This window comes from Bos mutus, chromosome 4 (assembly GCF_027580195.1).
Source record: "Bos mutus isolate GX-2022 chromosome 4, NWIPB_WYAK_1.1, whole genome shotgun sequence".
Taxonomy (NCBI): Eukaryota; Metazoa; Chordata; class Mammalia; order Artiodactyla; family Bovidae; genus Bos; species Bos mutus.
In genome coordinates, this window is record NC_091620.1 from 27237616 (window position 1) to 27264779 (window position 27164).

General features: G+C 45.1%; 1 protein-coding gene across 1 annotated transcript in view; it reads right to left on the reverse strand.

Annotated features, from left to right (window-relative positions):
- Positions 1 to 26380, reverse strand: part of SND1 (staphylococcal nuclease and tudor domain containing 1) — a 421566-nt gene extending 395186 nt beyond the window's left edge. The window contains exon 1 of the mRNA XM_005893665.3: positions 26108 to 26380. Coding sequence (XP_005893727.1) covers positions 26108 to 26185 — 78 coding nt within the window. The 5' untranslated portion in view covers positions 26186 to 26380. The remainder of the gene's footprint in view (positions 1 to 26107) is intronic.
- Positions 26381 to 27164: the final 784 nt, after the last annotated feature.

A 27164-nucleotide genomic window follows, 5' to 3' on the forward strand; every position in this document is an offset into this window, starting at 1 on the left:
GTTCATAGTCACTAAGGTGGCTATAATCAATAAGACAGACAAAAGCAAGTGGTGACAAGAATGTGGAAAAATTAGAACCCTGATACACTGTTTGTGATGCAGTCACTTTGGAAAACACTCTAGCAGTCCCTCAAAAGTCAAACAAAGAATTATCCTGTGACCCAGCAATTCCACTGCTAGGTACATGCCCAAGAAAAATAAAACATACATCCACACAATATCTTGTACACAACTGTTCATGGCAACATTATTCATAAGAGCCAAAAGGAGCAGAAACAATCCAATGTCCATCAAGTGAAGAATGAATAAGCAAAATGTGGTATATCTGTGAAATGGATATTATTCAGAAATAAAAAAGAAATAAGGTAGTGATTGATGCTACAACATGGATAAATCTTGAAAACACGCTAAGTGAAAGAAGTCAAGACAAAAAAGCCACACACTGAATAATTCTATTCACATGAAGTGTTCAGAAGAGGCAAATCCATAGAGATAGAAGTAGATGAAGGGTTCTCAAGGGCTGGAGGAAGAAAAAGGGAGTGACTGCTAGTGAGTCCAGGGTTTCTTTTCCTTCTGAGTACCAATGAAAAATGTTCTAGAATTAGACAGTTCTAACAGTCTTGTGAATAATTTTAGGGTATGTACATTTATTTGGGCTTCCCTGGTAGCTCAGCTGGTAAAGAATCCTCCTGCAATGCAGGAGACCCCTGTTCAATTCCTGGGTCGGGAAGATCCCCTGTAGAGGGATAGGCTGCTCACTCCAATATTCTTGGGCTTCCCTTGTGGCTCAGCTGGTAAAGAATCCACCTGCAATGTGGGGGACCTGGGTTCGATCCCTGGGTTGGGAAGATTCCCTGGAGAAGGGAACGTTTACCCACTCCAGTGTTCTGGCTTGGAGAATTCCATGGACTGTATAGTCCATGGGGTCACAAAGAGTCAGAGACAACTAAGTGACTTTCACTTTCATATTTATTTCAATTAAAATAACTGCTAAGGTCCAATACGGATGTGCATTAATACAACATAAAATGTCTCTTTCACCAAAGGGGTATTTCCATATCTTGCAGGAAGATTAGACCCTTAGCTGAACAACACCAACAGGCAGCTGACTCAGACCCAGAAGTCAGGCATGGTGACTCCCAACAGAGTGAAGGGCAACTGTAAACTTTCAAATCCTTGAGAAATAACAAGGTAGAAGTCACAGGAAAGAAGCCAAACTTCAGTGAAATCTACAAAGCCCAAAAAAGGAGAAAGATGACCAAAAACAATACAAGTTTTTTCTTCGAGATAAGTAGAATGAACTCCTTCCCTCTGTGGCACAGAAAGAAGAACCAAGAAGGTCACTGAACTAAACAGTCCACAGTGCCATCTGGAAGCTTGCCAATGCCACCACCCAGAGGCTGCTTAGAGGACAAAGGAGCAGGCCAGTGACTCTTCTCCAGACAAGGTGCCCTCTCCACCCAAAAATGCCTTCAGGGGATGGGGAAGAATTGTGGTGTAATTGTTAATGAAGCAAAAAACATCTAAAGAAATGGAATTAAGGCAAGTGTAGAACTTAAAAAAAAAAAACTAACTTGGAGAAAAATCTCAAAAAGTGTATCAGGAAAAAGCTTCCTGGCAACCAGAGCTATTGCCTCTCTTTCTTGAAAATTAAAAAGTCATTTGGACAAGGAGCAAGCAATCCCAGAGGACTGTAAGCCCTGTGACCTGGGAGGTCTTTCCAAGCACACATGCCAACATGGCCAGGTTCTTTCTTTTTTCTGGCAAGAGCCAGAGGCAAACCTAAATGAGAGGGGCCCGGCACAATGACCCGGGAGCCCAAGGCCTTGTGGCAGCCCATTCACTTGCGCTGGGTGCACTAACTCATTCAGGAGAGACAATCATAAACGGCTGCTCCAGGGCCAGCTATACCAAGAAATGGACCTCAGTTTGGAAAGAAACAAGTTCAAATCTCAAAGGGGACTCTAACAAGAGTGCAGCTAAGCGAGAGCATCTCAACAAGGCCCTTTTATTGTACAGACGAAAAATCTGTATGTGAAACAGGTAAAGGTGACTTTTGCTTAAAATGAAATTAATGGCAGGGCAAAGACTAGACTGAAGTGTCCGATTCTGATGTTCCACTGTGTCACATGTAGGAACAAGCATCTGAGGAGCTGCTATCTGTTAAAACGGTAGGTGAGATGACCTACTGATTAAATCTTTTCCTCAGTTAAAAATCTCCATTTCTGTGTGCCAGCCGAGCAGGTGTCAGGAACTGTCACTAAGCCAGCAAAGCTTCCATGAGCTGGCTGCCCCAAACCAAACCAACACTTATTAAACATTGTCATATGCAGGGAAAGCAGGCTTACAGTCCCAATTTTACAAAACACCCAAAAAGAGACACAAAGGAAGCAAACTTTAGAATGAGAAAAAGCAGGCTCGGCAAACTACAGCCCACTGGCCAATTCCGCCCTACCACCTGTTCCTGTACAACCCACGAGCTAAAAATGGTTTTTACATTTTTAAGTGGCTTTAAAAAAAAAAGAAGAATCAAAAAGATATTATGTAACACATGAAGAGAGTATAAAATTCAAATTTCAGCATCCATAAATAAAGTTTTATTGGAACATGGCCACGTTCATTCATTTATGTAATTGTCTATCTGCTTGCTTTCACACTGAAACGCCAGAGCTGAGTAGTTGCTACAGAGTCCGTATGGCCTGCAAAGGCTAAAGTATTTACTACCTGGCCCTTCACACAGTCAGCCTGCCAGCCTCTGATACAAAACATTATGACAGGGAGTGAGATGAAAACTAGTTTTATGGTAGTCTAAACGTTACGTGCTCAGCAAAAATAAATTCTGGACGACCGCTTCAAGTTACACAGGCTGCTCATCTTTATAATCAGAGAAGGGGCAGTGGTAAGCAGCAAAAGAATTCAGTTTCAGTATCAAATCCATGTCAGTGGTGATTTTTGAAAGTTCACTGGCTCTATTAGCCTCAATTTCCTCATTGATAAGTATATCAGAACATCCATGAGAGGTTTCATGAAACTTAAACAAGGGAATAAAGCCCTTGGCACAGAAGTTGGCCAAAAGACCAAATAAGTCAATATTATTGAGATAAGAAACGGTTCAGGAGTTTTCTGGTGGTCTAGTGGTTAGAATTCAGTGGTTTCACTACTGCGGCTCAGGTTCAATTCCTGCGGGGGGATCTGAGATCCTGCAAGCTACTTCGCATGGACAGAATTTTTTGAAAAAAGAAAGAAATGAAATGGCTCAAAGTGTGGTCTGAAGTAAAGATTGGAAAAAAATAAATGTACCATAGAAAAAGAACCATTTCCTCCTGGGATTTAAAAGTAAACACCAAATTCATGTAAATTCTCCCACCACTGAATTCAACCAGAAGGAATTAGAGAAATGACCTATGATCTCACTCCCCTCCTTTATTACCCAAGATTCTCACTCTCTAGTGAAGTGATTTCTGAACCTCTTGTCCTCAAAGATTATCATAAATAAATATCATATCTTAAGTCTATTGTTATTGTTGTTTAGTTATGAAGTCATGTCCGACTCTGAGACCCCAGGGACTGTAGTCTGCCAGGCTCCTCTGTCCATGGGATTTCCCAGGCAAGGATACTGGAGTGGGCTGCCATTTCCTTCTCCAAGGGGATCTTCTTGACCCAGGGATCGAACCTGTGTCTCCTGCATTGGCAGATGGGTTTTTTTTTTTTTTTAACCACTGAGCCACCACCGCCATGTCGCTTCAGTCGTGTCCGACTCTGTGCGACCCCATGGACTGCAGCCTACCAGGCTTCTCTGTCCATGGGATTCTCCAGGCAAGAACACTGGAGTGGGTTGCCATTTCCTTCTCCACCACTGAGCCACAGTGAGCTTCAAACATGAAAAAGCTCTCTTGACAATTACAGCCTCACATGACCATGACTGTGAAATCAGACAGTCTTAAGTAAAACACTGTGATAATCCCTCATCTGTATGTGAGGACAATACCACCACCTTCTCTGCAGGTTGTGTTACTGAGATGCCTTACAGCAGCTGACACCTAGCAGATACTCAAGAAATAAGGGCACAGTGGTCTCTCTTCCCTTCCCTCTCTACTGTCCACCCCTCTACACCCTTACAATGCTCTGCATGGCAGACACTCATTTTACAGATGAAAAAACTGTTGTACATCAGGACTAGAACACAACCTTTCCCAGTGTACTTTCTAATAAACCACAAATACTAAACATTTGCTATGAGAATTATGCATCAAAAAAGTGGTGATACATGCAAAACACCAAGCCTGTAACTTGCACAAAGAAAGCCTCACCAGGAAGGAACTGGCTCAGGTTCCTAGAAGCCAGAAACCCCACAATGATCCTTTACAGAGCCAAGTCCTCACCACCTACGCTGAGCTCCACTGTGCTCGAGGAACCAGAATCACTCAGAAATCAGAACTCAGCAGGAACTATGTGGCAGGCAGAGGCAAAGTGTCATTCCCAAAAAATTCATTCCAGCTGTCAAGTTTTTCAGAGTAACCATCACGTGTGAAAATAAGCAAAGGAAGAACCAAAAATTAACTGACTCCAAGCTCCAATACTCTGGCCACCTGATGCAAAGAACAGATTCATTGGAAAAGACCTTGATGCTGGGAAAGATCAAGGGCAGGAGGAGAAGGGGGCAACAGAGGATGAGATGGTTAGATGACATCACGGACTCAATGGAATGAGTTTGAGAAAACTCGGAGATGGTGAGCTCCCTGGTGGCTCAGACAGTTAAGAAGCCACCTGCAATGTGGGAGACCTGGGTTTGATCCCTGGATTGGGAAGATCCCCTGGAGGAGGGCATGGCAACCCGCTCCGGTATTCTTGCCTGGAGTATCCCCATGGACAGAGGAGCCTTGCGGGATACAGTCCATGGGGTCGCAAAGAGTCAGACACGACTGAGCGACTAAGCACGGGAGATGGTGAAGGACAGGGAAGCCTGGTGTGCTGCAGTCCATGGAGTCACAAAGAGTCGGACACAACTGAGAGACTGAACAAGAAGAACATAAAAGTGATCATCTGAGCATCACAGGACTTTGACCCCTCAACCAAATGTTTAGGGTCAAGTACTCAGACTGTTAAAGCTAAAGGAAAATTACTGCAGTCATCAGGGCTTTTGCATGGTGATCTTGCTGTTTAAAATGGCTCACAGGCATCAGGGTCCTGAAGTCTCCCTAGGCACAAAGAAAGCTGTTGTGATGTGCCTCACAGAGAAAATATTAGATAATTTTCGTTCAGGCACAAGTCACAGTGTTGTTGCTCATACAGTCAGTGTTAATGAATCAACACTACATATTAAGTAAGAGGACTTTAAACAGAAGCATATAATACAATAAAAGTGAAAGTGAAAGTCGCTCAGTTGTGTCCAACTCTTTGCAACCCCATGGACGATACAGTCCATGGAATTCTCCAGGCCAGAATCCTGGAGTGGGTAGCCTTTCCCTTCTCCAGGGGATCTTCCTAACCCAGAGATCGAACCCAGGTCTCCCATACTGCAGGCAGATTCTTTACCAGCTGAGCCACAAGGGAAGCCCAAGAATACTGGAGTGGGTAGCCTATCCCTTCTCCAGGGGATCTTCCCAACCCAGGAATCAAACCAGGGTCTCTTCCATTGCAGGCAGATTCTTTACCAACTGAGCTATCAGGGAAGCCCAACACAAGATCATGTATCTATCACTTGATGAAAATGTAGTGACCAGAGGCTCATAGGAACTAACTTAGTATTTCCCACAGAAGCAATGGTTCGAAATTCACTAATTTAGTACTTGTGACTTGATGCAACATGCACATGTGCGTGCATGCTAAGTCACCTCAGTCGTGTCCGACTCTTTGAGACCCATGGACTGTAGCCTGGCAGGGTCCTCTGTCCACGGGATTCTCCAGGCAAGAATACTGGAGTGGGTTGTTGTGCCCTCCTCCAGAGGATCTTCCTGACACAGGGGTTGAACCCTCTCCTGAGCTCCTGCATTGCAGGCAGATTCTTTACCACTGAGCCACTGCAGAAATCCCTAATAGAACACAACTACCATGAATGATGACTGTAATGTTATAAATACAAAGAGGATATGGCAACCAGGGTGAAAGGGCCACAAGAGTCACTTGCACTGTTCTTACAACTTTTTTGAGATTATGTTAAATTAAAATTGCAACACCTTTTTCAAAAGTGGAAACCATACTACCGGCCACTTTAGAGTCTCAATGACCAGAGAGAACTAGATCTCCTTGGTGGTTCTGAAAATCGCTCTTGCTCCACTCCCTCTGCACACACAACTTACAGAATGAAAGTCAAACTGAAACTGAGCAGGACTCTGTACGGCCTTCACAAAAGCAGTCTCCTAGGCCTTCCAGAGTTCCAAACAGCAGGCACCAGCAGTTACCCATTAGGGAAGTGAGGGGGTGCAGAAACGAAAAAAAGTGTTAAGTAGGAAAAGTAACGGCAACAGTTCAGTGATAAAACAGAGTTCTAGTTCCTCCTCCAGGGATAATATATACAAACATGTGCTGTGTCTCTGAAGGACAGGGAAGCCTGGAGTGCTGCAGTTCACGGAGTCACAAAGAGTCGGACAAGACTGAGCGACTGAACAAGAAGAAAAAAATAAAAGTGATCATCTGAACATAAAAGTGATACACCCAACACTTATCTCTGAGTAGTTCTGCAGAAGCTAAGACCCTTACTCGGGTCAAGTATGGTGACTACAGGCTGTAGACTGTCACCAGAGGGTCAATGGTCGAGACTCACATCACCCTGTTACCTCACCACCAATCAATTAGAAGAAAGTCATAGGCCATGAGCCCTCACCCCAAATGAGGGAGGGATTGGGATTGACAGATACACACTGCTGCTGCTAAGTCGCTTCAGTCGTGTCCAACTCTGTGCGATGCCATAGATGGCAGCCCACCAGGCTCCCCAATCCCTGGGATTCTCCAGGCAAGAACACTGGAGTGGGTTCAGATAAACACTACTATACATAAAATAGGTAACTATTAAGGACCTACTGTAGAGTACAGGGAACTCTATTCAATACTCTGTAACAGCCTATATGGGAAAAGAATCCAAAGAGTGGATGTATCCATCAATGTAACAGATTCACTTCACTCTACACCTGAAAACAATACAATGCTGTAAACCAAATATACTCCAATTAAAAAAAAATTCATTTCCTGGCAGCCATCAAAGAATTCAGGTGTTTTGAGCACAAGCAATCTTGTTTGGCACCCAACAAATAAACACTGTGAAAGTGAAAGTGAAGTCAGTCGTGTCTGACTCTTTGCAACCCCATGGACTGTAGCCCACCAGGCTCCACCCTTCATGGGATTCTCCAGGCAAGAGTACTGGAGTGGGTTGCCATTTCCTTCTCCAGAGGATCTTCCTGACCCAGGGATCGAACCCAGGCCTCCCGCATTCCAGGCAGATGCGTTAACCTCTGAGCCACCAGGGAAGCCCAATAAACACTGTACTTCACCACAACCCAGTGTCAGTAAACTGGCTTTGCCGTGTGTAAAGCAGACCCAAGTTCAGTTCAGTGACAAAACTGTTATTTTGTTGCAAGGACAGTATCTTCCCATGATCCATTCATCATCGCTTCATGTTTCTCTCCCAAATGAAATAAAATGCTAGACATGTTCCAATCACAGAATTCCAACCTCTGAGCACACAGTTCAAAAAGGCTATGGCCCCCAAGAAGGATCTTGAATTTTAGGAAGACGCCCTTTTCCTTCCAGTGTAAGTTTATCCAGTGGGGATTTGAAAAACCTGCATGTGTGATCTAATTAGGTTTTACATTCAGAAAAGCTGAAAACCCCCTAACGTCTCAAAAGTTTTGAGATACAATGTGTGAACATTCAGAATTAGAGTAACTATGAACATTCTCTCAGAGGCAAGAGCACCATACATATTTTTGGTTTGTTGCTCAGTCAGTAAGTGATGTCATGCAACCATCTCACCCTCTGTCACCCCCTTCTTCTCCTGCCCTCAATCTTTCCCAGCATCGGGGTCTTTTCCAATGAGCTGGGTATTCGCATCAGGTGGTCAAAGTATTTTTGGTTTAAAATCTTGTAATCTTGATGGTAATCTCTTTCCCCAGGGAGTTGGCCTTCTTTATTATCAAAAAAGAATCTGATTGTCAAAAACGATGCCTGGGTCCCTCTCTCTAGCCTAGAAACACAGGGAAAGATGTTTTGAGAAATACCAAGAGAAATGTGTTAATTTGCAAGACACCAGATCCTGAGTTTAGATTTTATTTTCTCTTGTCCTTACCAAATCCTAATTTCCTCCTCCTGCCCGCCACACCTCTGGCCTTCTCTACAATGCAGGCTATCAGGATTGAGATGCCAGGGGAGTAGAGGAGTACTTTCAGCCAGCACAGGGATAGGGCAGGAACAATAAGTCTCTACAGCTAATCAACTATGCTTTGAGTATACTGAAAAGTTACATCACTGCAGCCAACATGGCTACAGATCAGGGGGAGTGGGGGGCTTGGGGAGGGGAGGATGCTGACCCAGCTGAATCCCATCATCTTTCAACTGTAACAATGAAGGGGGAGAAAGAAGATGCACAGAAGGCTCCTGAAGGCACTCACAGACCAGCAATCACCTGAGAGCTTGTTGATACCGCAGGCTCAGACCCTACCTGAACCTCCTGATTCAGAATCTGTTTTAACAAGATCCTTGGGTGATGGGTTCGCACAAGGTTAATCCACCACCACCACCCCTTTATTCTCCACTCTGCCTGGGGAATCTGCCTGGCTCAGACAGGTCCTCCAGCAAATTTGGCTTAAACTTTTTATTCAGAGAGGCCTTCCCCAGACGATGTCAGCTAGATGCTTGTATATGCTCTGAGCCTCTGTATTTCTCTCCCATAGAATTCACCACCACATTAAATAGCATAATGAATTGTTCAGTAGCAGTTTTCCACTCCTCTGTGCAAGCTCTCTCTGGGCAAGGACTCCATCTATCTTGTTCACCACAGTAGCCCTGGAGCCCAGAACAAGACCAGAGACAAAGTAAGCATTCAGTAAGTGTTTTTTCCTGAATAAATGAATGGTCCCAGTATGTATCAAGCACAAGTATCAAGTGCTAGACTTTGGAAAGAAGGGACAAAAACAATTAAAACACAGTCCTTGTCCTTAAGCAGCTCATAGCTTAGTGGATTTCTGTTGAAGCTAATGAGAGCCAAGCTCTTGAAAGCATGCACAGCACTCAAGAGTGTTTTTCCTGTTTCTCTGCCAAATGACAACAGGTAGACCAAAAGTTCTCCAAGGCCCTCCAGGGAACCACCCCCACTCCATGCCCTGGAAGACCTACAGGCAAGCATGTCCTCACCTACTCCTCCGTTCAAAGATTCTCCCCTCCCAGTGTTCAATACTTAGTCCACGCTTCTCTCTCTGCCCTCTCTCAGGCTACTCCAGCAGTCTTCAGCATTATTTCATTCTCCCCTAAGAAAATTCGTGTTTCCTCCGGGATAACAACCCGCTTTCTTCATCAGCCCTCTTATTATGAGATGTCAAATTTCCCTTGTTATCACCTTTCAGAATGTTTTACCTAACTCATTTCCAACCACTCGATTATTTCCTGTGAGCTAACAGGTCTATTGTCAACAGAAACCACTCAAATCTATATCCAAGACCACACTGAGAAATCTCCCAATTAACATTCAATTGTCCTCCCACTTTCTTCAGTCTTTTCCTACTTGTTGCAAAGAGATACTACGAACCAATGTTGTCATCTCTTCTAGGATTATCTTCTCAATGGTTCTTTTATTTATTCTTGTTTAACAGACAAAAATCTCTTGATAGGCTTACATCCCAAAGCCAATATCCAAATACCAGGGTAACAAAAACATATCTAAGTGCCTAAGCTGATGGCAGTGAGAGTAACATGTTTTCACTTCATCTCCAGAGAAGCAGCTCACAGAGAAATATTAGCAGAGGCAAACAACACACTGACAGGGTAGCAAGTGCTCAGTGAAGAAGACAAAAACCATCAAGGCAGCTCCCGGTGCTGTCCAAGGGGCTGAGAATCCACTCCACTTCCCCAGGGAGACCCCCCGTTAGAACACAATGCAGCCACTGAAAACAGCAAATTCTAGATTCTATGACATTGATGTAAAGATCTGTTCTAAGCACTGTTTGTGCAACAAGTATTAGAAATATTCATGTGCCTGTCATGAATGGGGCTAAAAATTCCAAGGATATGTCTTCTGAATATTTTCTACATCGCAGTCTGTAACACCATTTACCAAACAATAGCAGACTGGAACCCTAGTCCAAAGATTTGGTTTGTGACTATGAGAAATTTTAAAGCACTTTAAAAAGTCACCAATTGTTTTCGTAAATGCTTCATTACACACTTCTAGGGTCACTGGCCTTAGCCTACTCATGGGTTTCAAATCACCAATGCCTTTTTTGGTTCAGATACACTTTACATACCCGCCCAACTCTGCGTTTCAGAACTGCTATGAAAATGTGAGACGAAGGTTGAAGGTCTTATTTCTTTTGAATCCATGTGCTGGCACTGCTGGTATGGGAGGCAACTCCCCAAAGACAAGTCTTCTGTGAAGGAAGCTCAAGAAAAAGTATTCTGATGACAAAGACCTTTCCTCCCACCCACAGAGATGAACGGAGGTGAAACTCGGGTTGCTAGGTGAGAGGGTGCATTCCAGGCACTACTCAGTTAACAGGCTCTCTGCGTCCAGCCTGCCCCACCTTTTTGCTCTCTTTGCTTCTCCTCAACTCCAGTGCTCAGAAGAAGGAGAGAAGTGTAGCCACGATTCCTGATTCAGAAAGGAGAGGGGCTTCCTTGGAAGTCCAGAAGCAAAGACTCTGAGCTCCCAGTGCAGGGGGCACAGGTTCAATCCCTGGCTGGGGAACTAGATCCCACATACCACAACAAGATTCCACATGCTGCAAAAAGATTGAAGACCCCAAGGGCAGCAACTAAGACCTGGCACAGCCGAATGAATGAATGAATGAATAAACAGGAGAGGGCACAGCTACTGCTTTCCCAGCCTCAATGGCCATAGCTGATGTCATCTCTTCTTTCTCCTCCTCACAGCACTGCCATCACTGAGCAATAAGTACAGTATATAAACTAGCAAACCACAATCCCATGATTAAAACGGGGGCAAGAGACCTGCGCCAGATACAGCTAAATGAATGAACATCAGAGTTCTTGCAACATCCTAGAGAAATAAAGATTATTGCCTTTACTGCTCCTTGGGTTTTACTTCCATAAAGCCACGTGCATTTTTTTCTTACAACTGACAGCAACAGGGATGCTAGGTTATCGAGCATAATACCCAATACTGTTCAGAATGAACCATTTCATAAGAATAGCTAATACATTTATTTTGGCTTATGTGCAGGGCTGGCTGTAGAACTTGGGGAAGTCAGGTAACTTCTATGCTACCCATGAAAGGTGTTAATTTTCCCATTTTATTGTCCAAATTTCTCTGGAAACTTTTCCTATTTGAAATGTTGATAGTCAATTTGAGATGTCAAAATAAAGAAATGGATGTCACAAATCTACCAGAGTCCTTTATTGCTAAATTAATGTTCCATCCTAGAATTCTCCTTACTATTAAAATCCGTCTGAGTGTGTGATGAAGTCCCTTATCACCTAACACAGCTGAAGATTACAAGACAAGGAGTCCTTCCTTCCCCACTATATGCTGGGGCCCCAGCCCACCCCATCCTCCACCATAATGCACAGATTTGCACACCTCTTCAAGAAGTGAAACAGAAGGCCATTTGGCCACGATCTGGAATTTACTTACAATTACTGCCCAGGAGAGACTGTCCCTCCATTTTCATTGAAAATACCAATAATAGAGACGTCCCTGGCCATCCGGTGTTAAGATTCTGTGCTTCCAATGCAGGGAGCATGAGTTTGATCCCTAGCCAGCAAACTAAGATACCGCAAGCTACACAGCAAGGCCAAAAAAAAGAATGTGGTAATATTTTACTTACCCTACACTGTCACTAAAGCCAAACTCTGTGATTCCTTTCACCCTATTTTTCTGAGGGCGGGAGGGGGCAGTGCACACTCTTTCCAATGTATTACCAAATAAATGAACGTCTTTCACACATAAAGCACAGAAATTTCACGAGCAAGTTGCTGGACAGCTCAGACTCCTGGGGCATCTTTACTGTTTAGCCCTGTGCTATCAATTCCTTTCAAAAACCCAATTTTCCCTGTTCTTACTCAGATAATCTGAGTCGCAAGTTTACTGTTCTCTCTACACTGGTTTTCTGCTTCTCCTGTTGATAATCAAAGAAGCACATTTTCTTACAACATGAGAGTAAGGGAGGTATGCTCATTAGGAGCACCAATCCGGGGACGACAAAGAATTCAATGGAAGCCGAGCAGCCTAGCCAGCAGCCTAGCCGCCTGGCTGTGTGACTTGCTGGCAGGGAGATGACTAACATGTGGGCAGGAGGGCTGAACCGGGAGCCAGGCCTGGACCCCATGGAGAGCCTGCGGGAGGTCTCGGGAGAGTCTAAAGCTCTCATAAGAGAGGAGTTTAATAAGATAACTCGGCTTTTAAGTAACAGAGGCAGCCTCCTGGCTTCTGGGCTTCGAAAGGGCTCACCTGCCAGGAGTAATAACACAAGCAATTACTGCACCTAGAATAATAGAGCTCAGCGGGGCCCCAGGACCCAGGTCTCCCCTCTCATTCACCTACACACAGGGGAAAGGAACGGAAGGAAGAAATGCCCTACTTTCCATGAAGACCTGGGACAGTCCTATTAGGTAAGCAGATAAATTACATTTGGCAAAGTAAGTCACTGTTTTGGGTGGTTGCCAAAAATAAAAATGCCCCTGGTATTAAAGGCTGTATATAAAGCAATGCCCTCTCCTAGCACAGAATTCCTAGTTTAAAAGTTTGTAGCACTGCATTCTAGAGACTGGAAACAGACTTAAACATCTCGCTTCTCATTCCTTTCTCTACCACAAACTTCCAACAGGCCTTTAGGCACGTTGCCTTCAACTGGTACCTTGACTGCAGGTTGCTTGCAGCTGCCTTCAGGAACATCTGAGTATACCCACCTGGACCTACTCATTTCAGCTGTCTTTTATCTCCCCCGTTTTATTTCTCTGCCTCTGTCAAGACTTGTCACTTTCACCATCTCCACAGAAAAGAGGTTTAAAGCAAAGAAACTGACCTGAAATATGACATCTGATTTTTCCAACCCATCCATTCTCCAAGAAAAGCTTCAGTGTTTCACTTCATGAGTTCCCCCTTCCACCATAAAACATGGTTACCTGCCTCTATTAAACAGCATTTCAATGAGACAGACACCTAATATCTCAACAGCCTAAAAAGCTTTACCCAGAATCAGGTGCAAAGCCTGGTCTCAAACCGAAGCTGCCTGTGCTTCAAAGAAGCCTGGAGACACCCCACACCTTAGGCCATCATCCCAGCGATTTATGGAACCATCTCCCCTCAGTTTATTCTGTCCTCTCTGAACTATGCCAACCCAGTATTTCCCCCAGACTTGACCCTTCTAAACCAAATCCACTAAACATACGTTTTATCACTCAAATTGGGACACTGTGAGAGTGAAAGTAGGCTGTTACTGACAGTCATGCCAAGACAACAGCCCCGGGCAAACTGGGATGTAAGTTGCCCTGTCCTTACAAAGGTGGGAGGCCAGGTAAGGCGCTGTTCCTTGCAAATTACAAATTTATGCTGATCCTACATACACGGTTCTTCTCTCCCAGTCTCCAAAAGAGGACCAGAAAATGCTCAAATTTGGATTACCTAGTCCACGTTGGCACAAAGAAAATGGAATGTTTTATATTATAGTGGCAAATTTTTCCTAAATATATTGTTTTGATCATTTAGAAGGGAGGGTGGGGTGGAGATGGAATGCAGCCCATTTCTGAAGTACCAGAAGCTAGGGGGTCACGGGGACGAGGGCAGGAGCCAAAGGAGTTAAACATTTTGCCAGATGCATTTCTGCCTGACTAGCCTCACCTCTGCCACTGAACTCTACCTAGTATTCACACACACAACTGCACTTTTCCAGGCACTACTTAAATCTGTTTAAGCTTTCCTAACAGTTAAATGAACAATGCCTCCAAAGCTCAGAAGGTTAGACATTTACTGGTGCACACCTTTCTGCTAAGCCAAAATTAGGGACTGATATATTATCCATTTCTTATTTGTGCCAAGGACATGAAAGAAAGCAAATGCCATCACATTGTTTATAAAATAAAGGACATTTCAGTCAAAAAATACCAATAATAATAGAAAAAATATGATCTTAAAATTAGAGCCAGTCTTTCAAACTGGGGGTGGCCGAAGATGAGATGATTAGATAGCATCACCAACTCAATGGACATGAATTTGAGCAACACCAGGAGATAGTGAAGGACAGAGGAGCCTGGTGTGCCCAGTCCATGGGGTCACAGAATCAAACACGACTTAGCAACTAAATAACAACATTACAAAACTTGGCGGGTGCCACTCTTGCCCTCATGTTGCCTCAGTCGGTTCCATTTCTACCCTTGTCTGAGCTGGGAACAACTCCAGCCAATGGTCTGAATACCGCCTTCTTTCATCTTATCAGCAAGAATCCCACGAGGCGAGCACTGCTCATTTACAGGCAAAGCTGGAAGGTAAAGGGTCAGTGACTTGCCCAAGGTATTGGGGCCAGTAGTCTGTGACACTAATGATGTGAGCACAGCCACCCCAGAAAATCAGTTCGGTTCTGTCTCCAGAGACAATTTATGTGTCCGTTTTCAAAAGTGTGGGCTTGTTTAAAAAACAAAACAAGAAAAACTGGTTTCCGTAGTATATGATCCCTGTGTGTACCAACATTTAATATTCATATGTAAATAAGAGCTGTCTCTTGTCTTCTTTTCAATTCTCTTTCAATCCCTCCCATTAAATGCAGTTTCAGTTTAGAGGCAGGAAGCCTTCAGCACATCTCTACCACCTGTTACACAGTCTTCTGCAAAATGCTGTACCTAGTTAGAATTTAATAACACTCGCTATTTTGTTTTCATTGTGGGGTTTTTCTGAAGGTGCTTTCTAGTAAGCAGTAGCTAGCAAGTTATACTGGTTTCCCATTTTCATTGGTGAAACCATTTCCTTTTAAAATAATACGACAATTTTTAAAGACAACTGATTGTCCCAAAGATTTTCAAACTAAAAAAAAGTAGAGGCAGTGTTCGGATACGCTAAAAACACGAGGGGCACATGCACACCTGACACCCAGGAAACTGGAGGTAAACCCTTTCCGGGGTTGAAATCAGCTGGCCCCGGTTCAGCCTCTGAGCAAGTCGAAAAAATGGCTGGGTTTCTCCGAGCAGGATGTGGTCAGATTCACCACCACTACCACCCCCACCTTCTAATCCAAGTAGAAAAAAAGAAAGAGGAAGAGCTATGCATTAATACCAGTCTGCAGGGGGAAAAAGTCAGGCCTCTCACAGGACCTTGCCTCTGACCTCCTCCTGTCATCTGCAGCTGGGCAGTGGCACACTTCTTAGCGAGGGAGCTTTCTAGAACCCAGAGAGAGTAGACAAGGCTAGAGCCCTCAGAGCCGACTCTCCTCTAAGTTCAAGACCTTAAAACCCCTGGGGGGCCTTGAAGCAATTAAACAATGGTGATTTAATGATCCCCAGGGGCTGAACCCTGCCCTCCACTGGGGGAAGACAGTGGTTTTCAAGGGTACTGACTGGGGAAGTAGACTACTAATTGTGAAACGATTAATTAGTGTAAGGAGATTGCTGGGCTTCCCTGGTGGCTCAGACCGTAAAGAATCTGCCGGCAATGCAGGAGACCTGGGTGAGATTCCTGGGAAGATCCCCCGGCGAAGGGAATGGCTACCTATTCCAGTATTCTTGCATTCTGCCCTCAGTAAAATCTAAGATGATCCATGTAGGATATAAAAAGGTAAAGTCTAAATAAAGACCCCCTGCAGCCACCAAAAACATGAAGTGTACTCCAGGAATCTGTCTTAGGGAAATGCTAACACAAGAACACAGAGATGTATCAAAGAATGTTGACATATCAACAGAGAAAAAAATGGGTAAGTAAATACACCCAAACCACGGAACACTCCTCAAACACTGAAGAATGAGACAGACGTATAATCATGACACTGAAAAGTAGTTTTGACAATTAATTTTAAAAAGGAAGTTACAGAACTGATTATAACCTCATTTCTGTTTCTTTAAAAAAAATGGGGGGGGGTGTATAAATCTGCATAAAAAACTGCAAAGTACATTTACTTACAGGGATGAGAATGAATGGGAGAAAATTCATAAGGAGGGTAGAGGGAGGAAGATTTTTGCATTCAACTTTACATAGTTCTGTACTGTTTGAGTCTTAAGAGCAAGCATTAAGTCCAAATTTTAAACATCGACAACTGTAAAATGACTAACACTGGATGGCACTCACCTGAGCATTTGGAAGGATTTCTGGGATGAACTAGAAAAGCTGGTCAAGAGAAGGAAAGGCCACCAAGGGACTGCAAACGTGACCCTTCATCCTCAGGCCTTCAAAGGCTTGAGAACGATAGGAAAATTTTATCTCCATATTTGGCAAGCCAGTGGAATAAAAACTAAAGACCAAGACCACCAAAGAGATCATTTGGGGTTTTACTGGTGGTGTTCTTGTTAAGAAAGGGGCTTATAAACAAGAAACAGGATGGATCTAAATAGACACATCAAAAAGCCCACGTGTGTGGTTCTGTAGGATTAAAAGGGCAGAAAGTGAGGAACAGAGACTCTTCATGCTTGTGGATGACACAAAAGACTTCCACAGTAATAACGTGCCAAGGTATTGGTGCCAAATTATAGGAAGATCTGGGGAATCTACGCAAATAGAAGGAAAAGTGGCAGATGAGTGTTAAAATGAGCATATGGCCTAAATCAGGCACATTAAACAACTTCTCAGCTGTCAGTTCTGACCTAGGAATAAGCTCTCAGAGTCACTGTAAATGGACTCCTGGGGACATCAGCCCAATATTGAGCTACAGATTAAAAGCAATGCAAAGTGTTCTGGGAGCCATCGAGATAAGCGCTAAAAAGAAAAAAAGAAGCTACTATCTCCCCTCATATACAATTCCGGTGCACTGGCCCCAAAAGCATACACTCCTTTTGCATTTATGTCCTGACCCTTCAACTACATACAGCACAGGAATTAAATAAGATCAATGGGTCTCGAATGCCAGCCCCTGGATCAATCCCAAAGGGTCCCTCTTAGGAGAGAAAGCCACCTAGGAGTGGCTTTTTAAAAATATGGATCTCCAGGCCGCATGGGCAGATTCTAATTCAGTGGCTCAGAACGACCTTCCAGGTGGTCCTGAGGCAAGGATGTGTTTAGAAAATCACTGGGCTCTTAGGAACTCTCTCTCTCAAAATCTCCTCCCAGAAAAGAATCTAGGAAAGCTTACAATAAACAATAAACTCAAAAGAAAAGAAACCCTGTGAGGAACTACCAAGAATAGATTTAGATGATTCCTATACTTACACATTAAACAGAAGTGGGGAAGATCTGCAGGGCAATGAGAATAATCTAAAGGAAGAGGCTTTGGCCTCAGAGCCTGAAAACCAGAGCTCAGAACCCGACCAAGCCCCAAGCTCCCGCCAGACTCACTCAGACAAAGGCCAGGATCAACTCTCCCAGAGTTTATGCTCCCAGAGTGCCTTCATCATCCCCACCTCTCTCAGGTCTAGACCTGCTGCCCCAGGAGAACGGCAGGCTGTTCAGAAGCAGAGGTGAGACTGCGTTAGTAAAACCGACTGGAACCACATTCCTCTGGGTCCCAAGCAACCACTCCCACTAGTCTATCCTAACACCACTGCTGAAGCCAGGAACTTCCCTGGTCCAATTCTACCCACTCTCCAGCCACTCCAGTAACTGGTCATTTAGTCTAATTCAAATTCTAATTCTGCTCTTCCACACTAGAAAATCATATTTCGACTAAACTACCTTCTCAGAAAATAAAAATAAAACAAGCAGTGGGAACAGAAAATATGTCTCCCGCAAGGTAAGCATCAATTCAAAGTGAAGACTAGCAGAAGGTATGAGATTCCTCAGCTTTGATTCATGCCTGAAAGACATGTAATATAGGGTTTCTGATACAACTGCAGCCTTTGGGGACTGCAAGGAGCTTCAGAGTCCAACCACTTCATTTAAGAAAAAAAGAAAAAGCCTGAAAGGTGTACTACCTTACCCCACAGTGCCCAGAGCAAGACCAGCAGCAGCTGGCCTAGAACTGTGTCCCCTGAATCCCAGGGTGATGACCTCTCTTCTCCACCAGGCTACTTTCCAGAGACAATGTTAATACTGGGTTGGCCAAAAAGTTTGTTCAGGTTTATCCGTAAACTGCCATGAGAAACCCAAACGAACTTTTTGGCCAATCCAATATATGGGCTTTATTAACTTGAACCACAGATCCCCAATCTCCTCAATTCCCCTTATTACACATGAGGTTGGTGTTACCAGACCATAGCAGACTACTGCCCACATAAAGAGAATTTGAAGCACCTCATAAAGAGGGGAAAGAGAGCCTTAAAGTCACCATAAGCACATAAATGGAGAAAATTTGTGCCAGCCCAGTTTATATCAGAGACTGAACGTCTCAAAAACAACATCTAAATTGTCATTAGGTTTATTTTTCCTGTAAGTCGCTTAACTTCCTAATTTTTAAAAAAATGCCAACTGAAACCACTGTTCTTTTTATTCCCCTAAATATTAGAGCTAAGTGAGAAAAACATAACATTAATTTATCACACCGAGTCTCACTGAAAGTAAGTGAAACCCCACAGCACTCCATCTGCATCAATGTGCACAACCTGTGATTCTGTATCAATTTCTGCCTTAAGAACACAGCATATGTCGGTCTCCCAAGAGAGGAACAGCAACAGAAACTGGGTGGGGAAAAAACGAAAACAAAAAAAACTAGGTGTTGGGACTTCCCTTGCGGTCTAGTAGCTAAGACTCCACACTCCCAATGCAGGGGGCCAGGGGTTCCATCCTTGCTCAGGGAACTAGATCTCACATGCTGCAAATAAAGATTTCCCATGCTGCAACTAAGGGCTTCCCTGGTAGCTCAGACGGTAAAGAATCTGCATGGAACGCAGGAAGCCTGGGTTCAAACCCTGGGTTGGGAAGATCTCCTGGAGAAGGAAATCCAGTATTCTTGTCTGGAGAATTCCATGGACAGAGTAGCCTGGTGGGCTACAGTCCATGGGGTCGAAAACAGTCAGACACGACTGAGCGACTAACAGCTGCAATTAAAGATCCTGTGTGTGACTGTCCCTGATAGCTCAGTGGTAAAGAATCCACCTGCCAATGCAGAAAACACAGGTTCGATCCCTGCTCTGGGAAGATTCCACACGCCGAGGAGCAACTAAGCCTGTGCACCACAACTATTTTGAGCCTGTGCTCCAAAGCCTGGAAGCCACAACTACAGAGCCCACGTGCTGCAAGTACAAAGCCCACACGCCCTACAGCCAGTGCTCCATAACGAGAGAAGCCACCGAAATGAGAAGCCTGCACACAACAACTAGAGAGTAACCCCTACTCTCCACAATAGAGAAAAGCCTGCGTAGCAACAAAGAAAGACCCAGCACAACCATAAATAAATAAAGTATTAAAAAAAAAAAAAAAAGATCCTGTGTGCACAACTAAAACCTGGCGCAGCCAAAAAAAAAAAAAACAAAAACACAAACACCTGGGTAGGTATCTATCTCCAAAGAAATAGGAGAAAAAGCTACATAAGCCCAGTAAGAACTGAATCCCTTTACTTCATTCCTTGCCCCTGATAAGGCAAAGAATTTCCTAAAATCTTCAGCTATTCTTTTCCTTGAAGAAATGAAATAAAATCTAAACATCAGGTTCCAAAGGCTATCTACTGCTGTAACCACTGCTAGAATCATACCTGTCAGCTGGCTTGATGGCCCATGCTGAAAAGTGAGTTTCACAACAGGCCTTAGTTCCTCCTCAAATGCATGCATGCTAAGTCACTTCAGTCATGTCCGACTCTGTGCGACCCTATGGACTGTAGCCTGCCAGGCTCCTCTGTCCATGGGATTCTCTAGGTAAGAATACTGGAGTGGGTTGCCTTGCCCTTCTCCAGGGGATGTTCCTGACCCAGGGATTGAACCCCAGTCTCTTACATCTCCTGCAGTGGCAGGCAGGTTCTTTACCACGAGCACCACCTGGGAAGTCCAGAGACTCCTTGCTGCTGCTGCTGCTGCTATGTCGCTTCAGTCGTATCCAACTCTGTGCAACCCCATAGACGGCAGCCCACCAGGCTCCCCCATCCCTGGGATTCTCCAGGCAAGAACACTGGAGTGGGTTGCCATTTCCTTCTCCAACAGAGACTCCTTAACTGCATTCAAACACCTGGCAATTTTCTCTTTTGAACTTAACAAATGAAAACTAAAATATTCACGTATTTCCCCAATTTCATTCTCCAAGTAAACTGGGCATAGATGCAGGAAATCATTTGCCTCCTTATTACCAGCACTGAGAACAACCCAGCCTCAGGAGTCCCCAACCCTGCATGAGCCCTTCCTTCCTGACCATTACTTTGAGCTCTGAAGCATGCTACTCTGCTTTTCAACATCGCTATTACCTAAAGCTTGCTAGGTTAAAAGTGTTGCCAGAGGCCAGAGCTACTACATTCCAAGTAGTAATAAAATGATGCCAGAAGCATAAACTTCATCAGGTTCTAGATGCTATGCAACTCTTGTTGAGCCTGTTCTTAGCATTTATCTTCTCATCTAGGTCCTATTTACTGAAAGGTGGTGACCTCGGGAATACACGATTGGCTGGTAGGAAGTCAAAGAACCCTGGTCGTGGCCCTGTAAGAAACATGACCAAGAGCAAGCATTTTGTTTTAAATCAGTCTCCTATCAATTATATTTATCCTGTAGACTTAATGTCTGCTACTGATCTGACCAGGGCTTCCCTGGCAGGCTACAGTCCACGTGGTCACAAGAGTCAGACACGACTGAGTGATGAAACAACAACTTATCTCACCAGGAGACCAGAACCACCACCACCTCTGCTGCCTTTCTGCCTTTTCTTACCCTAAAACATGTACATTAACAGCTCAGGTTAAACCCATACCATGTATGTGGAACACTGAACTTCAAGAAATTGAAAAGCTACTGTAAATATTCTGAAGATAATCAAATCACCAATGGATATCTACGATCTTTGCACACGCTATTCCCTCTGCCAGGAACTCTTCCTCTGTGTCTGGTTCTTTCATGTCCATCAGACCTCAGCTGAAGGAAGCCCTCCAATCTAAATGAGCCACCCCTTCCCTTACTCCCGACTACTCAGTCCCATTCCCCTACTGGAAATCGCTCTCATATGCTTATTTCTTATGTACTTGTCTGTCTCCTCCATAAACTGGAAGGGCAGGGATATGATTTACTTTCTCACCACTGTTTCTCCAATACACAGGCAGTGCTTGACACAGATGATCAATAAAACTCGTTGGAGAAAGGAAATATGATTGCTCATCATCTCTATCATTAGTACATGGCAGTGGCCACTGTTAGCCTGACTAGAGCCAAATGTATGCTTCTTTTTCAAACTGGAAAAATGACAGGAAGTCTTTAAAACAGACCAAAAATTTAGTGCTCTTTTATTTACAATTTTGATTGAAAGCTACCATGCTAACCTGCAGGCTTCCCTTGTGGCTCAGCTGGTAAAGAATCCACCTGCAATGCGGCAGACCTGGGCTGGATCCTTGGGTTGGGAAGATCCCCTGGAGAAGGGAAAGGCTACCCACTCCAGGATTCCAGCCTGGAGAATTCCATGGACTGTACAGTCCATAGGGTCACAAAGAGTCGGACATGACTGAGCGACTTTCACTCACTCACTCATGCTCACCTGCTGGGAGGTAGACAATTTTAAGACTAGAGGGAAAAGTCTTCCATCCTATTCCACCTACTGCTTTGCAAATGTGTGCTCAGTCACTAAGTTGTGTCCAACTGTTTGTGATACCACGGACTGTAGCCCACCAGGCTCCTCTGTCCATGGGATTTCCCAGGCAAGAATACTGGAGTGGGTGGCCATTTCCTTCTCCAGGGTATCTTCCCAACCCAGCAATCGAATCTGTGTCTCATGCATTGGCAGGCAGATTCTTTACCACTAAGCCACCTGGGAATCTTTGCAAATGGCCCTAGTAAAATACTGTTATTTACCTACCTTGTCCCTTTGAGTGGTAGAATAAGGGTATTTTAAGTAGCTTAGGAAAGGTGTTTTTCTTTCACAGTCTGCCTGAGCTAAGCGCACATAGGAAGAAGGAACAGATCAGCAGACTACTACTCTGTCCTCACTATGCTCTGAAGACACATACTTCTTAGCTCAGAAATCTAGAAACACTTAGCTGTAATGATCTAAATTACAGAGAGCAATTCCTACAAGCTGTACACTGGAGAAATTCCCACTAACCTCCTCACCAGAAAGCCTACAGCCGGCTTCCCAATAGCCTGGCAGCACAATTCCTGTTAGGGGAGGAAGTTACAGCCATCTCCTTCTTTAGGTGCCCCGGGACTTAAGTCATCTAGTGAGGATCATTGTTCTAACCATAACACCAAAGATTAACAGAGGGATTCCTTCCCCTTTCAAACGGGATGGGGTGAAATGGGAATTGGGATTTGGCCTTCCACACCATAAAGAGGATGAGATAGGCTGCTGCCATGGCTGCTTCTGATGAGCACTGAAGATTCAAGAACTGCAGCAGATTCACTCTGCTGTGCGCTCCTTCTTGAAAACACATGCAGACATAAGATAGGAGAGTTAAAGACTTCAAAAAGGGCTCTGTCCCCCAAGACAGAAATAAATGGGATCAGCAAAACCAGAGAAAACTGCCATCTCTAAGTAGCTGCTAAGTGGGGTGACTGAATTTCACATTCACTACCCCCAGAGACTTCTCCCAACCTCTATTTAACATGGGCTGACAATATTCTGAGACAGCTAAAGAAAGTCTAGCAAATTACCCAAGAAACCCAGAGATAGAATGCTCCAGGGTTTCGAGAAAAGATCTGATGTGACACAGACATTTACTTTCCCAGGTTATATTTCACCTGCCCACACACTTGCCAGTCTTATCCCAACTCAAAAAATATATAAATCCACCTTCAGCTTTTCCATCATCCTCACTGCTTTCTCAGTAACAGAAGAGCCTCACAATGATTGTGTCAACCCACTGCCCACTTCCTCCAATATATTCCAGAACCAACTCTGTCCCTTGGCTCCTACTGTCAACAGCAGACACAGCCCCTACCATCATTTTTAAAAATTGGTCAAATGCAAACATTTTTTTACTACTTGAGTCCCAAGTTCTTTCTGCTTCAACCTTATAAAAAGGAACACAGGACTTCCTAAGATGGCAAGGCAGAGACCAGAAGAAACATGCAGCTTCCATCACCTTATAACCCATTCTTTACCCAAAAGAGGAAGAATGAGTATTCCTCTCCATTGCAGCAAACTTCAATCCAAGACCACTTCGGACCTTCAGCTCAGCCTGAGTCCAGACAAAACTGGAGGGCTCAGCCTGAAAGGCCCAAGTCTGGTTGGTCAGTTTCTGCCCCTCAACCCAAAGGCAGAAAAGCAGTCACTGATAATTACTCTTTTCCTAGTCATCAAACTATTTCCTCCTCACCTCCCTCTGTCATAGAGCTCCATCTTCCCTTGCAGAGTTCTTACGAAGCAGCTCCTGGTACCACTGGAAACAATTACTCTCCAGGAAAATACAACTTCGCTAAGCAGAAGAGCTTCACACACAGCCATTTGCCAGGGGTCAATTTTTCATTCCAGACAGGCTTCGAAGCCTGGCACAAATCTGCCAGTGGCTCTGCACTTCACCCGGCTTCCCTCCCCTAATCTCTGCCTGGAACTCACCCACCCACCCCTTTGCAGCTTGAAAACAGAAAAACAGCAGTACAGGCAACTCTTAACACCTTCTTCAAAGCCTGCTCCCACCCTAATGTGTCTTCCACACCACATTCCTTTGCTTATGGTAAGGACCATAAGCACCAAATAAAGTCACTTACTGCAACAGCAGCTCCCAGACAAGACAGGAGTAACATCTAATCTCTCCTAGGCTCAATTACAGTCAGCTTCACTTTCCTGCAATTTTGTGGCCATGCATCACTGGCCCTGCCCTCTGTTAAAATCATTGCCTGGAGTCAGAGTCATCGAACCACGAATGTTTTGAAAAGCCTGTGCTTTGGCCAACAGGGTCTGGGTTCAAGTCCCAGCTCTGCCTCTCATTACCGATTAAAAAGTACCTGTCCTGGGGTAAACTATTCTTTTGAAACCTCAGATTACATATCTGTAAAAATGTAGCCAATGATCCTATCCACTTGTTCAGTACTATAAATGAGATAACACAAAAAGAAAACTCAGCACAAGACATGAGCCTTAATAAACAAGTTACTGTTGATATTCAGTATCCATGGGGGTAATCTGCAGACAGGTATGGTCACCCCATTGGAATCCAAATGCCCTGGAAACTTCCAGCATTTGTAGAAGCAAAAATATAGTCAGCCCCTTTCCACTCCCACTCTACAAGTAAGAGGGGCCTTTAAGAAAAATTCAAGACTTAGCAAAGGAACAAAACTCGGACGAGATTCACTCGGTGCTGGCCATCCCACTACCAGACCACCGAGCACTGCTCTGTCCCTACAGTGAAGGGAAGATAAGTGCAAATGGCAAAGCTAATTTAAGAGGAGCCACTTCAGGATAACGCTTTCATAGGTCAGGTCAATATTTCAGAGAGGTGAAACTATGTGGACCCTGGAAATTCCCTCCTCACTCAATTTCTGATAAATTCTGACTCTCCCTTTAGGTATAAATAAGTGGGAAACGCACTACTGAAAAGCCTAAGAATCTCAGTTGGAAGCAGAATACTGCCTAAGAAGTGACTATGTGAATATCAGGGGGGACAAAAAATCTTGAAATCTAATTCATGCATAAGCTGAGAAACATTACAATCCTGTGACAGACAATGAGCCAAGAAAACAGAATGTTTTTCAAACTTTCTACAACTATAAAAGGCTGCAGAGCTTTGGGACAAAGTGTCATAAAGAATATTACCAGATGGAAAAGTCAGAATTGCGGCCTGAAAGGAAATCTACAAGCCTGTGGCCATCACAACCAGAAATTCTGGTAACAACGAAAAAATGTCAGTTTCCAATCCCGGGGAATGTTGAGGGGAGGCCAACAGAGGGGACAATTGATCAAGAGAATTTATATTCAAAATTATGACGGGGTTAATTTTTAATGAAACTTGCAAGGTTTTTAATTCACCATTCAAGGATGTAGAGGGTGAGGGCAGAATTTATAATCAGGCAGAATTTACAGTAACAGCAGGGGGCTGGGAATCAGAACATTTAGGCTCCAGTCCTGGCTCCAACCCAAACCACCATGTGACCTTAGGCAAGTCACTTGTCCTCTTCAAAGTTGTCTCATCCGTAGTGAGGGAACAACAAGGATAGCAAAGATTCCTACCGGCCTCAGGCTCTGAGAGCCAAAGAGAGGGGGAGCACGGATATGAAGAGCTCTCAGGACTACTGAGTTGACGCAAGAGGTGGAGGGAAAAAGACGGGAAATGAGGGCCAGAGAGCGAGAAAACTTGGCGTAACTGAGCGTCGGTGGAAACATAACAGCTTCAAGAAGGCCAAGTACTCCAAGAGTTCCATGGAAGAGCGGACGTTAGGATCTACGAAAAACTGCAAACTACTCAGCATATGCCAAAATGGACTGAAGGACGGTGAATCGGAGGACTGATACCAACAAATCCCCGTTAACTAATCAGTAATCGATCTGTCCCGGTAAAAAGCCAGGAGACTTGAGTCCCGCGATCACGGAAATCACTGTGACCCCCTAATGCCAGGGTGTCCCGGAGGCAAAGTACCGAAGGGGAGTCCGTGTCGACTTGCGTCTAGGGAGGGGATTCCGAGATCGGGTGAAAGTGAGGAAGGGGCAGAGGAAAGAGGATCTGGGAGACACTGCAAGCTGTCGGTAGGGGAAGGAGCCAGCGCCAGACTCCCGCACGGTGGCGGCCAGTGGGATCGGTGTCCCGGGCCCCGCTCTCACCATCTTGACGATGCCCCGTTGCACGGTGGGGACCGCGGGTCCCCCGGAGGAGCCGCCGCTCTGCGCGGAGGAGGCCATGTGTAGCGATGGAAAACCAGCGATTAAGGCGGTGGCCCGCTAGGACGTGTCAATGTGGGTGTCGATGTTGGTGAGAGGCCGCCGCGGAGAGGAGCGGGCGGGCGACCAGCTGTGGGCGATGGACGGGACAGACGCGCTGGGCGCTCACTGGAGCAGCAGCAGGACTGGGAGCGAAAGAGACGCGATCTCCACCACCGCCACACGTTCTACTCGCCGCGCAAGCGTGCCAGAGCGCCACCGCCCTCCGGCCAATTAGAGCCCAGAACCCGCCGGACCCCAAGCCAATAGGCACCCTGCTTGCGGAGCCCCGCCCCTTAGTCTCAAAACCGGTCGAGCGCTTCAGGAAGCGCTGAAAGAGCTGATTTGCAGTGATGGGCTAAGTATGAGGCGGGACTTCCGGGGCAGTGGTAGTAGGTAGTGTCGGGAGGTGTAGTGGGAAGGAAAGGACACGTCAGCATCTGGCCGCGGGGCGCAGTGGGCCCTGGGAGCCCCAGGGGCGGGGTCAGGTTCGCCCTCAGGCCTGGCCCCGCCCATTACGCCCCGCCCCGCGGGCGGCTGGGGAGCCCACGTGGACGTCAGCTTTCCCGGAGGGCGAACCCAGGTTCGCTAGAGCGAGCTGGGAACGCCAGACAGCGAGGCCAAATTCTGGAGGGATCTCAGTTCTGGTGCACAGCGACTTCCGACATTTTACCTCAGCTAAAAGTGTGGGGAGAACTTGGAAAAGTCTAAACGGTGTGAAACCTACCCGTGTTGGCCTTGACACCGAATGCGACCGAACGACCTCCCGGTAGTCGGGAATATATCTCGCTCGTGTTTGTGTCGCCGGTGTCTCACACATGTTAGGCGCTCGATTAATGTTTTTTGGTGAAAGGAATAAAATCTCCCTTACGGGGTTCTACGTCTTGTGCGCCAGTGAAGTTACGGAAAGCCTTGCTAACACGTTCTCAGTTGACCGAGTGAAGGAAGAACTACGCTGCCT